The 15,055-nt window shown below is 54.2% G+C and overlaps 6 protein-coding genes across 6 annotated transcripts; 2 read left to right on the top strand and 4 right to left on the bottom strand.

Annotated features, from left to right (window-relative positions):
* Window positions 1-431: 431 nt before the first annotated feature.
* CORC01_01119 (PRP38 family protein) lies at window positions 432-1,208 on the bottom strand (the record flags this gene model as incomplete). The annotated part of the gene is made up of 1 exon (XM_022612775.1): window positions 432-1,208. One exon carries the CDS (start codon window positions 1,206-1,208, stop codon window positions 432-434), a length of 777 nt encoding a protein of 258 aa, XP_022480536.1.
* Window positions 1,209-1,678: 470 nt separating this feature from the next.
* CORC01_01118 (uncharacterized protein) lies at window positions 1,679-2,433 on the top strand (the record flags this gene model as incomplete). The annotated part of the gene is made up of 2 exons (XM_022612774.1): window positions 1,679-1,730; window positions 1,820-2,433. 2 exons carry the CDS (start codon window positions 1,679-1,681, stop codon window positions 2,431-2,433), a joined length of 666 nt encoding a protein of 221 aa, XP_022480535.1.
* A 429-nt stretch (window positions 2,434-2,862) lies between these two features.
* Window positions 2,863-3,764, bottom strand: CORC01_01117 (TATA-binding protein-associated phosphoprotein; the record flags this gene model as incomplete). The annotated part of the gene is made up of 4 exons (XM_022612773.1): window positions 2,863-2,970; window positions 3,032-3,291; window positions 3,384-3,410; window positions 3,743-3,764. The coding sequence occupies 4 exons, from the start codon at window positions 3,762-3,764 to the stop codon at window positions 2,863-2,865; spliced, it is 417 nt and encodes a 138-aa protein (XP_022480534.1).
* Window positions 3,765-5,064: 1,300 nt separating this feature from the next.
* Window positions 5,065-5,933, bottom strand: CORC01_01116 (short-chain dehydrogenase; the record flags this gene model as incomplete). The annotated part of the gene is made up of 3 exons (XM_022612772.1): window positions 5,065-5,475; window positions 5,533-5,694; window positions 5,748-5,933. The coding sequence occupies 3 exons, from the start codon at window positions 5,931-5,933 to the stop codon at window positions 5,065-5,067; spliced, it is 759 nt and encodes a 252-aa protein (XP_022480533.1).
* A 351-nt stretch (window positions 5,934-6,284) lies between these two features.
* Window positions 6,285-7,650, top strand: CORC01_01115 (FAD dependent oxidoreductase superfamily; the record flags this gene model as incomplete). The annotated part of the gene is made up of 2 exons (XM_022612771.1): window positions 6,285-6,736; window positions 6,870-7,650. The coding sequence occupies 2 exons, from the start codon at window positions 6,285-6,287 to the stop codon at window positions 7,648-7,650; spliced, it is 1,233 nt and encodes a 410-aa protein (XP_022480532.1).
* Window positions 7,651-12,457: 4,807 nt separating this feature from the next.
* CORC01_01114 (uncharacterized protein) lies at window positions 12,458-13,237 on the bottom strand (the record flags this gene model as incomplete). The annotated part of the gene is made up of 1 exon (XM_022612770.1): window positions 12,458-13,237. The coding sequence occupies one exon, from the start codon at window positions 13,235-13,237 to the stop codon at window positions 12,458-12,460; it is 780 nt and encodes a 259-aa protein (XP_022480531.1).
* Between the last annotated feature and the right edge of the window lie 1,818 nt (window positions 13,238-15,055).

Here is a 15,055-nt window from a genome sequence, read left to right as displayed (position 1 = left end):
CCTTTCATCCGATACCTTTACACCACGAGAGAAGCCCCTATAGGGCGCGCCAACTCCATTCCTGTCACCAGCACAGCAGGCGTCCCTCTAGGTCGAGGGGTCAGGTCAAACTGTGTCGTGGTGGAGGGGTTTAAGGTCCTACGCCAACAGCCTACTCGACGACAGGCTACGAGTTCGAGTTCAATTCCCAGCAAGTGCACCAGAGATGTAGCCCCCACCGGGGGGTGAACTCTTTTTTGGTCTTTTGGATCTTTTGATGCTTAGTCATTGGTATATATTTCGCCAAGTCAGGAGATCATGTACAAGCTGAAGATGTCCGAAGTACTGAAGAACACCTGCTCAGGGCACCCAAATCATGCTCGAGTCTGTTTTGTTCTCTGCTCCGTAGTGGGCGAGGGGTTGGGTATCATCTTCTGCTAACGCTATACTCTTTAAGGAGACCGGTCTCGGCTTCTCGACCTCGACCTTGACCTCGATCTTTCCACGTCCATCGGCTCCCCGTCACCACTTCTGTCTTCCCCTATTTCGCCTTCTGACTCGTCCGCACCATTCGCTCCTGCATTCTCCTCGTCCTCCTCCTCTTCATCCAGGAGCTCGTCGATATCGCCCAGAGGACTGATCCTCTCCTCAAGCTCACCCAGATCCACCAAGTCAACTCTCTTAGGCAACTCCCTAAAACTCGTCGCGCAAACTCTCGTCTTGGTCAACAAGTCGTCGACGAAATCATCCATATACGTCAAGCTCGTTCCCTGCCGCCCCTTCCTCCTTAGCTTCCTCCTATCCTCCAGAAATGGCTCCAATAACAGGAAAACGTCCTTGGCCTTCCTCGTCATGCGGACGTAGAGGCATGCCAGCGCGCGCAAGTACTTGAACTTCTCCCCGCCGAAGCCCAAGTACGTCTCCAGCACATCGTCCGACGGCGCAAGCTGCAACAGCTTGAACGCGAGACATAAAAAGGGTGTGGGCTTCTGCGTGACGCCCGAGGTGCCGCCGATGAAGGTAACGTGCTCGACGACGCGGTCGACAATGTCGGCCTCGTTAACGGCGAAGCACTGCTCTTTGTAAAAGTACGAGTCAATGATGCGCTCGCGGACGGCCTTTTCCATGATTGTGGCCGGGTTCTCGCCGTTCGGGGCCAGGGAGGCGGAGGATCCGCGCTCGTCGAGGAAGCGCCGCTCGTCGGCGTAGACGAGGTCGGGTTTGCTCATCTTTGCGACGTCTCTTTGGGGGGGGAGTGGGATGTTTTTGGGATGTTTTCGGGAGGCTCGGCCTGTCTTGTTGCGTGTGGATGGGGGGAACGGAAAGATTGGATGAAGGCGAGGCCTGGCTTGAGTAGAAGTCGCGTTTCGTGGAGGATTAGGTAGCTCTTCGGGTGGTGGGGTGGTAGCGAAGCGTTGGGAGCTCCCGCTTGTGACGCAGGGTGGAAAAGTTGAAGGTCACAGCCAATTGACGGCGCTTATCGATAGTTGCCGTGCGAACCAAGTAAACAGCCCACTTCCAAGTTCACGCTCACGCCGCGCATCCCTGACGACTGCGACGCTGGCCCAGGTGAAAAGCCGACGCCTTCAACGAGCTCTAACTCATTAAAATCATTCAAATCATTTAGGAAATTTTACTTCAAGTCTCCAGAATTCAGAAATCGCCATTTTTGCGTCACCTAAAGTCCACAGTTGTTGCCATGGTGCTCCTCACTTCCTCCCAAGTCTCCGTCCTCATCTCCTCGGCCATCGGTAACACCCGCCCGTTCCCGCATTCCAGTCCCCCGCGTTCCCGATAATCAGAACAAACGGCTAACCTCAGACTGCGTCCTGCGCGCGAGCGGCGATCCGCGTTTGCGTGCTTCGCCACTCCGTGCAAACGCTTTTCCCCTTGAAAATAGTTGTATCGTGTACTACGGCCCTCTTTCTTAGCGGCTACGTGATCCAACAGCGCACGCTCAGCCAGCTGCGCGAAGCTATCAAGCCCGAACTACGGCCCTCTCCAAAGGCATCGTACTACGTTCCCGAGCACCTAAAGGATGCCGCAGGCAACGGGCAGAACGCACCGCTCTACGGCGCGAATGGGAAGCAGGAGCAGATCGTAATCGAGGTGAACCCCACGGTGCCCGAAAAGCATAGGCAACAGCAGCAGCAAGGGAAGAAGCCAAAGGCCGGACTGCAACCCGCAAGGTGGACATCCGGCATGTGGCAGAAGATGATGGGGCCATCGGAAAAAGAGGAAAAGGGCGGGATCAGTAGGGAAGACCTGGAGAAGATGGACGAGAGGGAGAGAAACATCAACGGCTGGAACGTGAAGGACCAGGCGAACCCCGACCCCGAAGCATCGAACCAGAAGCCCATCAGCCGTGCCGAGAGGCGGCGGTTGATCAAGGAAGAGCTGAGGCGGCTGTCGGAAAGCGAAGAGAGGGTTTACTACCAGCGACGACTGTGGTAGGATGATGTTGGGATGGGTTTATACGGGTCACGGATTGCGGTCCCTTGGGCACACATACGGGAACGCTGGCGTTGTTTGGATTTTGGGAGGTCAATAATGAGGGATGTTTACGAAGTCGGTAGATACAGTTTGGCCATGTACACTTGTGCAGATAGGAGATGTCGAACCAGAGCAAACGAAACGAATGACAGTACTGGACCAAATCCATGTGAGCTTTGTATTGATGTGCCGAGAAGACTATTCGATATCCATGTGCCGAATGGTCGTTTCCCTCAAAGCTAATTCCACCGCGGCCCGTGAGCCGGATTCATGCATTCGTCAGCGTTGTATAATCATCATCTTTCTGTCCCAAAGTACCCTGAACGCCAAACCCCAAAACTATGCGGAATCAAACGAAGCCAATGCCTACTCTCCTTGTGCCGCTATTCTCTAAGCGTGGCGGTTGGCAGCATCCTCGAACGCCTCTCTCTGCATTCTTTCCAGCTCCTCGAGGGGAATCTGGCTGTTTTGGAACTTGTTTGCCTTCTTTTCGCGTCCCTACATAGTTGTCAGCGATGACTGGCCCCTTGTGTGGGTCGTGCCAGGGTGTGTAGCGTACCTTTTGCACTTCCTTGTGCTCTGCTGCGGCCTCTAGTACGGCCGGTACGTAGTCTGCGAAGCCCAATTGCTCGAGGGCCTTGGTGATGTGGTCGCAGGCGATAGTCTTCTTAGCTTCCTTCTCTGAGATCTCGTTGGCTTCCGAGGAGATGAGGGTGATGAACTCGACACAGCACTCGATGAGCAGGTCGCGGGCTTCCTTGGCAAAGGCAACGCCAGCCGAGGGCGGTAGGATCTCGGTCACAATCTTTTGAACGGTGGCTATGCGGCAGATTAGCATGAGAACCACCGAGTGAAGGGGAGTCAGAGGTGTTTCGTGAGAGAAACATCTCTTGTAGGGGGGAGTCACATACCCTTGGGCAAGGACAAGTCATCGTTGCCTAGATATGTCATGTCAGCATCGAAGTTCAAAAATCAGGCTGAGTGAGTAGCAAAGGATACCCAGGCAGTCCATGAACTTCCAGGTATCCCCTGATTCTGGTTCCCACGTTGGCCGCAAGGGTGCACGATCAAAGCGCCGCATGATGCACAGAAAGGTGCAGTTTGCGACATCTTTTACATGGTGACCAACTCTGGGATTCAGTGAAGCTTGCGGGGGGCACAAGCCGGTGGCGAGGCCCGGTCGTGGAAACCAGGCAGGATAGGTGTGCAGCAACCGGAAAGCCTCTTGGAGAACGTTGGAGGATTTTGGGAAACATCGATCTACACTTACCCGCAATATCGTGGTCCGACATGGTTGTAATGTGAGATGAGAGCGACGATGAGACGGAAGGAAACGTTGGCGGGACCGCGGAATGGCCGATTTCGTTTACTTTTTGACGACGAGCGTTGTATTTTCGCCTTGGTAGTGATGAGAATGGGCTGATTGATTCGTGATGCGTTCGTGTCGACCGTAGACTTATACGGAAATAGGTCGCTGTGGATGAACGAGACGCGGTGGCGTAGTGGGCATGCAAAGTAATTAAGCTATCGCGGAGACTTTGTAGGACTGGCACGTTCAGTGTCTGGCCGTGTCTTTGGTGGGGTCTTTTATGTTCCTTGGGATGCGGGACATCAAGTGCATTTGAACCCCCCGTGCGCCTTCAGCAAGCAGGGGCCACTGAGCCACAAAGTGCAGGCTCAGTCATTGCCTGGTCCCGCCGCAGTGGGGCTCACTCCGCGCGCTTTCCAGGTTCACGCAAGAATTCTACCTCAGGTTGTTCAGAGTTCAGACCCAACCCAGCGGTGCGTCGGCAAGAGATGCCTCCGTGGTTCCGTATCGCACGGGCCAGCTGTCCCCAATCACTCCAAATTTTTTCTTAGCCTTAAAAGACGAAATATTCCACGATGCCCAAACTATCTTCTCTTTTGCATCAGCAAACAGCAGAGTCGAGAAACACCATGCGCTCTTATTTCAGAGCATCTGGCGGCTCTGCTGCTTGTCCTGGTTGAACTTGGTAGGTCATCCATTCCCTCTTCCATTCACCTCGATATGATGAGTCTTGTTGTCGCCCCAAACTTACGAGGAATAACTCCCCTCATAGTGGTGAATGACCGTCCTGCCAAACGGACATGATCTGATCTATCACCATGAATCTTCGTTTTCTTTGCTGCAGCTGTGTTTTCGAGACCGCGTTGCTAACAAGGATTTCAGACAGGAAGCATGCGCCGCCCGCAATTCAATCGATTCCATGTTTTTACGCACATGTGCCAGTAATGGGGTGGGCATCTGCCTCACATCGCCTTTCCCGGCCGACTGGAGATTGTTAATGCAAGCTCGAATTTGGTTTCGTGGTGTTGGACAACGCTGGGATTTACCAAACCACGCCTTCAGGTTGCCAGTTCAAGGTAAGTCGCAAATGCGAAAATTTCTTCAACTATACACCCGCATGGGCTTGCCAATGATGATGAAACATATTCCATGCTAATCCTGAATAAACAATGTGGAATCAAATATGAGCTTTTCATCTTTCATCTGAGGCATCTTGTTATCAATGTTTTCTATTTGCACCTCTATGGTCAAGCAATTGCTAACGTTGAACTTCCAGCGAATTTCTACGCGTCATGATACGCTGAAAGCTCTCCAGCTTGCCACCTAAAGTACTTGCCCGAGAGGTCGTGTTGAGGCTTGACGACGAACCGCGCCATGACGCTGCCGGGCTGTTCAGGCTTGAAAAGCTCTCCCTTGTCGAAAGCAGACACGAATGAGGTGTGGTCCTTGTCGGCCATGTGCCCGGCTCCAGTGTCGCGGATTACCTTCTGCATAGCAGTGTCGACGCGGCCTGGGCTGACGGCGATGCTGGTGATTTCGGGCTCCTCCACTGCCAAGTGTGCTGAGAGGTGGTTCATGGCGGCCTTGGAAGTTCCATAGGCTCCCCATGCGGTGTATGCGCCAGTGGCGGCGCCGGAGGACACCCAGAGGACGCAGCCCTTGGACTTGCGCAGCTCAGGTAGAGATGCTTGCACCTTGTGGTAATGGTCAGATTAGACAGACTAGAGAAATAAATCAGAGTTTTCACTCACCAATGCGAGCCCACTAAAAACATTGATGTCGTATGCCTTCTTCCATTCCTCGATAGAAGAGTCTGCCAGGCGGGTGACGGGCTCCAATACACCGTGATTGATGACAAGTCCATCAATCTTGCCAAAGGCCTTGACTGCTGCCTCGGCGATCTTGGGGATGGCCTGCATCCCTATTAGCCTTGAACTTGGTCGATGAATCTACCCACTAGTCCTACCTTGAGGTCACCCAAGTCACCTGCAACGTACTCAACCTGCCCGGGATGAGCAGTCTTCAAAGCCTCCAACTGGTCCTTGGATCTCGCCGCCAAGACAACCTTGTGGGAGTCCTTGATGAGGTGTTGGGCGATGGCAAGACCAATGCCTCGGCTGGCGCCGGTCACGATTATCACCTTTGAGGTCATGATTTTTCTTCAGAGGCGATGCGACGCTAAATTTGGCTGTATCCAGGTTTGTTTCTGGCTTGAGATCAGCGAAAGAAGTGCAGCAAGGGGGAAAAAAAAGTGTGTACCTATGCAATGCCAAAAATGGGCCTGGCGGCTTGCGCCATTCCAATGCAGCGAAGCGCTCTTGCTGTTTCTGCGCTGTGCAATGGAGCGGGGATCAAAGTCCTTATCTTATCAGGTTGGCGGGGTCGAGAGCTCTGGTCTGCTGGAGCTCGAGCTTTCAACCCAAAACGTCATTATTCAAGATTCGAAATTCAAGCTTCCTTTGAACGGATCACAAAAGCCACCATTGTCTCAGTCACTGTGACAATGAGCACAACAGTAATAGTTGGATCTGGTATCATAGGCCTTTCGATTGCGTATTATCTGGCAGACCACCAACCAGGCTCAACAATACACCTCGTCGACCCTTCACCAGAGCTCTTTGCCTCAGCGTCGGGGTACGCGGGTGGCTTTCTCGCGAGGGACTGGTTCCCGCTCGAATACGCCGCCCTCGGAGTGTTGAGTTTTGACGAGCACAAGAAGCTCGCAGAGGAGAACGGTGGCAGAGAGAAATGGGGGTGGTCGACAAGCACGGCTTTTAGCCACTCGGCAGCACCCGTGAAGAAGAGCAAGAAAGACACCGACTGGTTGCGGGACGGCGGGAGCAGAGCTGAAGTTATCGAAGCCGCTGAGTCTCCAACTAACGGGCCTCCGTGGTTGAGAAGGGAGCATGGCGATGATGTGCAGCTGATTGGGGGTTCGGAAAGTACGGGTCAAGTGTGCGTCTCCAGTCCAGCTGCATGCATGTAATCACGCACCCGTGTGATATACACAATACACACACACTCTCTTTCTCTCTCACAACCCGGTTTAACATGCTGGTTGAACATGAAACCTGACTCCAATCGCCAGGGATCCCCTCCGTCTCTGCCACTTCCTCCTCCAAGAATGCAGATCCGCCCGCGTCCACCTCCACCACCCAGCCACAGTTCTCTCCGTCCGCACCGACCTGCGCGACGAGCTCTCGTCGGTCCGCATAGGGGAAACGACATCCTCCACAGAGACCGACGTCCCCTGTACGCGCCTCGTCGTCGCCGCCGGCGCCTGGTCACCTCGTGTCTTCTCACAGCTCTTCCCTGGCACGTCACTAGAGGTGCCCATCTCCAGCCTGGCGGGACACTCGCTCGTGGTCAAGACCCTCCTTCCGGAATCAAGTGATGCCCAGCAACAGCAGACGGCCTGCCACGCAATCTTCAGCACAGACGGCGCCGGGTTCTCACCGGAGCTGTTCTCGAGGGTCGGCGGACACGTCTACATCGCCGGCGTGAACTCGCCATCGATGCCCATCCCGCCTCTACCCGGTCAAGCACCCATCTCTGCTGATGCAATTGCGAAACTCAAGAGCACGGCGGCACGTATCATCGCCAATAACAGCGAAACGGACTTGGAAGTCGTCCGGGAGGGGCTATGTTTCCGCCCGGTGACGGACTCGGGCGCTCCCATCTTGACTCGGGTGCCGGACGGCCGGCTCGGGGGAGTTGCGACGCGCACCGGCGCCGAGGGCGGGGTGTATCTCGCGGCGGGGCATGGTCCTTGGGGCATCAGTCTATGCCTTGGGACGGGGAAGGTGATGGCGGAACTTATGCAGGGGCGGAAGCTGAGCGCCGACATATCCAGGCTTGCCTTGACATGAAGAGCCTGGGTGCGCTAGCCACTTGGCAGATCTCATGCAGAAACTTGGCGCGGTCGTTGATGACCACGCTCAATGTCATCTCTTCAGAAGAAACAGGCTCTCCCCAATTTCCGCTTGCAAAATTTCGCCTCCTCCCGAGGCCCCGTGAGTCTGTAACTAGATTGATGGGTGTGACCGATATAACGATCAGCGCCGCATCCACATCGCCACTCGTTACCGGGAAGCCCATGTTGGCGCCTTCGTAACGGCCTCGGGTGCTATGACAATGCATGGCAGCCGCCGTCGCGCTTGCGTCGTGAGGGTGTGCAAGCACCGACCAGTCTCCGTCGCGGGTGAGCAGTCGCTCCTCGATGGCCGAAACGCTTGGGCGACAGGCTGGCGCGGCTAGGGTGGTTCTTCTGCGGTAATATGTCATGACCCGGGCACGCAAAGAGTAACGGACGGCGAACGGTGATTCTCGGCAGAAAGGGAGGCGGCATGGCCCCGTCGTTTCTTCTCGTCAGACTCGTGGGAGGGGAAACTCTCTTTTCGCCCTGTCGAAAATCCGCCCAGAAATAGCCGCCCAAGTCGGTCAACTGTCGACACTAATTACTAGAGGCTAGGCTGCCTCAAGGGGAGTGAGTTCCCACCGCTTGAAGTAGTGAGGCGGCGGGAAAGAAAAGATGATGGAGCTATTCGTATTTCTGACCCACGCGTGGCTCTGAGGTTGTCGTGGGGATTAGTGAACGAGATGAGGTGAACAGAAATAGGCTACCACAGCCCACGCGCCAGGCTGGGCTGACGAGGTGGACACTGGACAGGTCTGGCAGTGGACTATATCCGTACAAAACATGAGAGCTATAAGCGAAACGAATGCGCTGAAATGGAGTTAGTGGCGTCCACACGGAAAATGTAGCTTAATCACTGGAGAACATTGATTGGGTCGGACATTGCGACCCTGGGCAACAGACGGATTTTGTGGGATTTGTGCCGTCCTCGCGGCGTTTCCAATTCGTATTTTTTTGCTCACTTGCTTGGCTCGAATCAAAGGGCTTCTCAACGTTTCCATCATATCTCCGGGTTTCCATCTTTTGTTCCGCCGTCGCTACCATCCCTTGGTCCTAGGTCTTGAACCAAAGGCCCGTCATCCATCCCCTGGTCAGTCAACTCAGGTACCGGTAGTGCACATCAGACGAGGCAAGCTGACTGCATCGGTGAAAACCGATAGTTCGGCTCTGTTAATAACCCCATCTCTCATCATCGTCCCAATTCGTATCCCCTGTCTACGTACTCCCGGGGTAGCAAGCCTCATTCTGCACCAGAGCCACAACCTGCCTCCCTTGCAGTTCGCGGGTGCTTTTGTCCCTTGTCCACAGCACAAAAAAAAAAAAGGCATTATTGCTTCTGAGGCTCCGTTGCGTGTCGCGTCCACGAGACTGTCTAATTTGCCACAATTCAAGCAAGGGGCCAAACCAGACGGCGCGGGTACCTGCATGTCTGATAACTCCGCCTCATCATATGCATGTCTGTGTCTGTCTCGTACCCCTTTTTTGTGCTATAAGTCTGGAATAATATGACCTACATCCACGGATACTCGTTGCTGGAAATTCCAAGCTTTTTTCCTCGGCTAGTCGCCTATGGCGATAATGATGATGTCCTTCTGGTCATGCCCAGCAGCCCAAGAAACCTGACGTAGGCACGGCAGTTGCGTGCCGCGTCGACCAAAGTGATGCGTAAGCAACGAAGCTGCCCAGGCACGGGCCCCCGTTCCCTACCACGTAGAAGCTGTCGCGACTCATGGACACCGTTTCCGCGATGTCATCCGCCCATCACACTTACCATCGTCCGGGTAGTGCACCGTAGCTGGCAGCCTGAGCGGGCCCGGCGTGCGGGAACGAGATGAAATCAGTCATCCACATTGGACTTGTGTTGGTTTCCAAGGCTCTGGTAGCTATCCGTATTCAATGATCCATGGACCCAGATGATGAAGATCACCAGACACGCACACCCGCACACCCGCACCGATTCGGTCCCGCAGAATGAATCCATCCACGCACGACTCATCGTGCGAACTAGTATCGTAAGTACCTGCAAAGTCACAATGGACGAACCGCGCTAGGAACGAACGACTTCTACAACGCCAGCTGAAGAGTCCACCCCGAGAAACGACCGTGCCCCTCCTTCCCGAATCGATTGGCTCCCTCTCGCAAGATCTCGACAGCGAATGCACCTTTGACAAGCGCAGAGGGTTCTCCGGATCCGAACAGGTTCGTTACGGATGGGATACTCGGCATTAACCAAGGCCCATGGCGTGCCTGGCTAGCGCATTCGCTGTGCCGCTCTGCATGGCACTCGTGGCACTCGTGGCAGGCACTATCGACCATGGGAAGTCTCCATGTGCATCCTGGTAGGCCTAAACGTCAAAGACCGAATAAGCCCGTCAGAGGACGAGAACCCGTCCCCGGGACCTTACGGTCGTAACTTTGTAAGCCAACCTACTCGGCGTCAACCTCGTAATGGAGTTTATTCTGAGAGCTTTGACCCTTTTTGCCTTTGGGACAACAATTTACGCCCCTGTCGTGCTGAACTCTCTCTCAAAAAAAAAAAGAACAGAAGGTCCTTTCGAAGGCTCGAAGCTCAACCTCGCCTCTCGGTACTACCCTACCGTGCCAAGAGTCTGGTTTCCACCATGAGCGAGCTGTCGAATCCGAATCGAATCCATAGCCCACCAGGTGGTATTAAACCCGTTTCTCCGCGGACCCGTTGAAGCTTCTGTGCCGTGTCGGGCACCGCCATCCCTCCCAGCACTTCCGCAGCGTCGCATTGGAGAGCCACCACAGCCATGTGGTAGGTGAGTGGCACCAGAGGGAAACCGAAACACGAGCACGAGAATGCAAAGAAAGAGAAAGAATAAAAGGCTGCGCCCAGTTTGATGTCCACGTGGAAACATTTGTTAGCTTCTTATAGTATCTACCCACCACCGCGGGAAACGAACCCACTTACAAAGATACCGTGGACGAGCCAAAGGTGATTCATAATTAATCGACGCTTCTTAGCAACCAGCATCACCTGCCGGCTGCCGGGCACGGTGTACGTGGTGGGTGTGCAATTGTCCAATCAGAGACTACAAGTCGACCTTTTTTCTTCGTCCCGATTCCCGAATAGCCCGGGCTTGGCTGGCCTATTTTCCTTTGTTGAAAAGGTCTCCAGTGCCGACCTTGGTGGGAGATTTCGGTAGGAGTAGGAAAGCCCAGCTCATGTCCATCTCCCGAAGGTCCATCTCCCGAATGGGGCTACTATCCGTAGCTGACCAGGCACTGGCAAAGACTCGAGAGCCCGCCGAGACAAAAGATTCGGGCCTACTGGTACTGGGCCAAATCGCCTTCAAGACTAGCTGTCCGTCTCTTGTTATCCATTGTTTGCGGATTCTTAGCAGAGCATTGGTCTCCGTGCGTAAGGCATCTGTAAGCAGGGAAACTTTCAAAACGTTGCATTCGTGAGTCCCATCGGTGACGGAGGCCCACGATGGGTAGAGGTTTCCCTGCCTCCTCCCCTCACTAACTGCTGAGAATGACACGCCGGTGCCGCCATTATCCATTGATCCAATTCGGATCCGGGCTTTTCAAGGGCCGATGAAAGCCTAACTTCCCAAACACTGTGGAGGTTCGGGCCCTTCCAGCGGCACGGCAAGGAACAAGGCGGAAACATTCTGTTGGGCTGGTAAATTCACCACAAGGGTAATGGAACGGTTTAGAGATGCCCGACCGGCAAGCCAGGGGGGTTTAAAGGGTAAGGTTCACTGACTACACTAAGTTTCCGTCTCCGCGGAACCCAGTCAGGTGCCCGAAATCTGTGAATAATCTTTCCATCATTGTTTCTTTGGGTTTTACCTGTGACGAGCAAGGGACGATGCTTGGCATGACTCGGCAGGGAGACCAAGATGATTATCGGGACGAGGTTGGGGAAGGGAAAACATTGCAGAGGGATTGGGCGACGTGACCATGACGATGAAGTCAGAAGCAAGAAAATGCATTGCATCGGATTTTTCACTGAGCAGTGGATGCCCTTTTACGGATACTTCCAAGGTAAACGCCCGATCATGGCATCACTGGAACATATTATCGATCATCGGTACCAAAGAATTGATGTTTGACCAAAAGAGAGCCTGCAGCATTCAAGATGCACTGCCAGGTTTTTTCTCCGTGAATAAAATTACAATACGGGATATGAAGATGATGCTACGGATATACCGGGGGTGTAACGTAGGCCTGCCACTTGCCCATACCACCCCCGTCGTCCTCAGGCTCGGGGTCCTTTCCACGGAAGGTAAACCGGCCCTGATTCCGCCCTTGCCTGCCCTGGATGACAGTTGCCTGTGCGCGCGCGTGCGTGAAAAAAAGTTACCGTTTTTTTTCATACCCCAAGAAAGAACCGCGTCCCCCCAAATGACGTCAACCCAAATGCTCCGTACACCTCCCCGAGTGCCCGACCAAACAGCCGCAGTCTTACAGTAGTAGAAACCGAGTGATTGAATTCTGAAAAATCCGTGGTGAAAGGAGGATATCCGATAGAAATGAGGCTCGCTGTTTAAAAAAAAAAAAAAAGAAAGAAAGGAGAAGATATCGAGGGATCAAAAAGCAAAAGATGCGCCCGCTGTCGTGAAAGCCGTTAAAACCGCCCCGCCCCCGGAGGTGTCTCTCGCCGTTTTTGCTGCCCCAGACTGGTGATGGGAAAAGATTTGAAGGGTGAATGATGTTGTTGAAGCAGTCGATAATAAGCTTCCATAAATAAAAACCTTGTAAAAGGATAGTTGAGTAGAGTATGTTCCTTAGAACAATGTGTTGGAAGTTCGGGCGCCTTCTTGCTCAAAGACAATGCCACGCCTCTTCCAGCCACCGCGCTTGATAAAGTCCTCGACGCTGTCCAGAGACTTCATTGCTGGCCGTCTCACTGTCGAAGGCGAGCTGCGCTTCATAGAAAAGTTTTGCCACTGCGACTCCCTCACGGGCCTCTCATCGTCGACAATGCTACCGTCCTCGGAGGACTCCTCATCGTCGTCGTGCTGAGATGCCATGGTGTTGATGGTCGACTCGGACCAGTGGGACCGCGGCAGTTGCGGCCTCGTGGCGGCGATGTGCTGCTGGACCTTGAAGAGGAAGTAGTCGTCGCCCTCGGCGGCGTGTTCTCGGGATCTCTCCTGCTGCTGGATCGGCGTCCGGGGAGAGTCGACCGGCGGGACGGGCATATCGGGGATGGCGGCGGCAAAGGAGGCCTTTGCCTTGTCTTCGGCGGCTGCCGCCGCCTCCTGGCTCGAGAAGTACGAGTTGATGACCTCGTCCTCGATGCACTGGGAGTTGTGGATAAAAGGCCGCTCGTAGAGCCTTGGTGGTGCGTGAAAGGTCGGGTGTAGTGAGAGGGGGTCAAAGTCGAGGACTCTTGTGTGGCGCATGGTTGCTGTTGAGCGGGTTGATTGTGTTGATGAGGAGTCGCTGCTGGAGACGGAGTTGGTGAGGGAGGGCTTGCGGGTGTGTAGTGCTTCTGGGTGGCGTCTTCCCTTGTTGGATGATGGTGAAGATTGGCCATGGGCCCATGGTGGTGATCCGAGCATCGTGATGATTGTGTAAGTCGAGTATAGCTCCTTCGAGATGGTGAATGGTCAATTTGACGTAGGCCTCTTATTGTTGTCGATGAATATATTTATATGTATAAATGTATAAATTTGTTGGTTTTTGTTTCCCTTTCCTAGTCGTTCCTGTGTTTCCTTCCTTGTGTATCCGGGTTGGTGTCGGGAGACGAGCAACGGTGAGAGAAGGAAGCCCGTCAAAGAGGGAAGAAAGGCGACAGTGAGGCTCGTAGGCTGTTTTAGATATGATATGTTACCACGAGAGGACTTGAATTTTACCGCACAGGTATATATTGGATAGTCTTCAAAGAGTGTGGTTGTGATACGGTGGCAAGGGTGTCGAGTGGTTGAAGGGAGATCCGGGATAGAGTGCTCACGTTTGGGAAACCAAAGCGGGCATGGTCTTATTATAAAACTTCACCATCCATGACGGCGGAAACCAGGATTTTCATGGGGAACCACATCTGCCTGCCAAGCGTGGGGATGAGCAAATCGGCAGCAGGCAGGAACGGCAGGCAAGGCAAGGCAAACCACCCGCCCCAACCCGAATGCGGGAAAAGCGAGTGGACGCGAGGGTACGCTACGCTGCAGAGAGAGACAAGACAGGTACACGCACGCCGCACACCGCACACCGTACAAGTGGAGTGGGCACTGCACGCCGCGGAGCCAAGGTCCCTGACGATCGAGGCTAAAAGGAGGATAGCCTACAAGACGTGAACGGAGCAGGGGTGGGAAGAGGAAGGACTCACACGCTAGTGAGTTGAGCCACTAGCTTGCTAGGGTTGGGGGGCCTTGAGGAATGAGAGATGGTGCCTTGCAGGTTCCGCACGTCGAGAGGAATCTTGGGGTGGATGCATGAGTGGGAGGGGGGATCACTGGGAGGAAGAGACCAGGAGGATCAGGCGCATGCCACGCCGATTGATCATGGAGGGTAGTATACGTATCCGAGGTGCGTGTGATGATTATAGATGCCGCGGGACAGAGGACCAGACACACGGTACTCCAGCAGAGGCGGAACGACGGAGAAAGAGAGAGAGAGAGAGGGAAGAGAGATTGAGAAGATCTCGCGAGAATTGACGCCGCCCGTCCCGGCCGGCGTGAATGTCTATTGCTCACCGCCGTGGACGCGAGTCGAATCCCAAGGACAAGGCTGCACTTGCGCGGCGCTACCTGTTCCCTTGCCTAGTTTCTGCTCAGACCGTACCGTAATTTTCATCTTGCAAGGTACACCTCAAGAGGAAGCAAAAGCCAGGAAAAAGGAAGTCGTCATTCCAATTCCAACTTTCGGCGGTCGGATGTGCCGTCTGAAGTCTGCTGCGGATGGTCGTGCGTGGCCTTCCTTCCTCTCCCCGGGGGGAACAGCAACGAGGATAGAATGCGGTATTGTGTATTCCCCGGGCGAGAGGCGAGGCGAGACTAGCGTTCCCAAACGGGGTGAATGTTTGGTGGTTGTTTGATGGTTTCTTCGTGAGATTTGGAAGACTTTGAAAATGTCCACCTTGAAAAACGAAGCACACGATGGGGCAATCACCAAATTTAGTTCACGGCATAAAGAGAGTTCCGAAGACGGAATCATGAGAGAAGGAAAAAGAATCGACCAGGCTGACAGCCTATTGAGAAAGATGAACAGGGACAGGGGTTCAGCAAGGCGGTGTTGGCCCAGCTTATCCACCTCATCCTCCGCCTATGAACCCTCGGGCAGCTGCTTTCTCAGGTTCACGGTTCACCTGGTTCAAAAACTCTCCACCTGTCCTCTCTCTCGAAACCAGCAGCAACAACTAGCCTCTTTTTGACCCCCCCCCC

This window comes from Colletotrichum orchidophilum, assembly GCF_001831195.1.
Source record: "Colletotrichum orchidophilum strain IMI 309357 chromosome Unknown Scaffold_6.1, whole genome shotgun sequence".
NCBI classification, from domain to species: Eukaryota; Fungi; Ascomycota; class Sordariomycetes; order Glomerellales; family Glomerellaceae; genus Colletotrichum; species Colletotrichum orchidophilum.
Note: the sequence above shows the minus strand (reverse complement) of the source record. Positions and strands in the feature narration are given on the sequence as shown.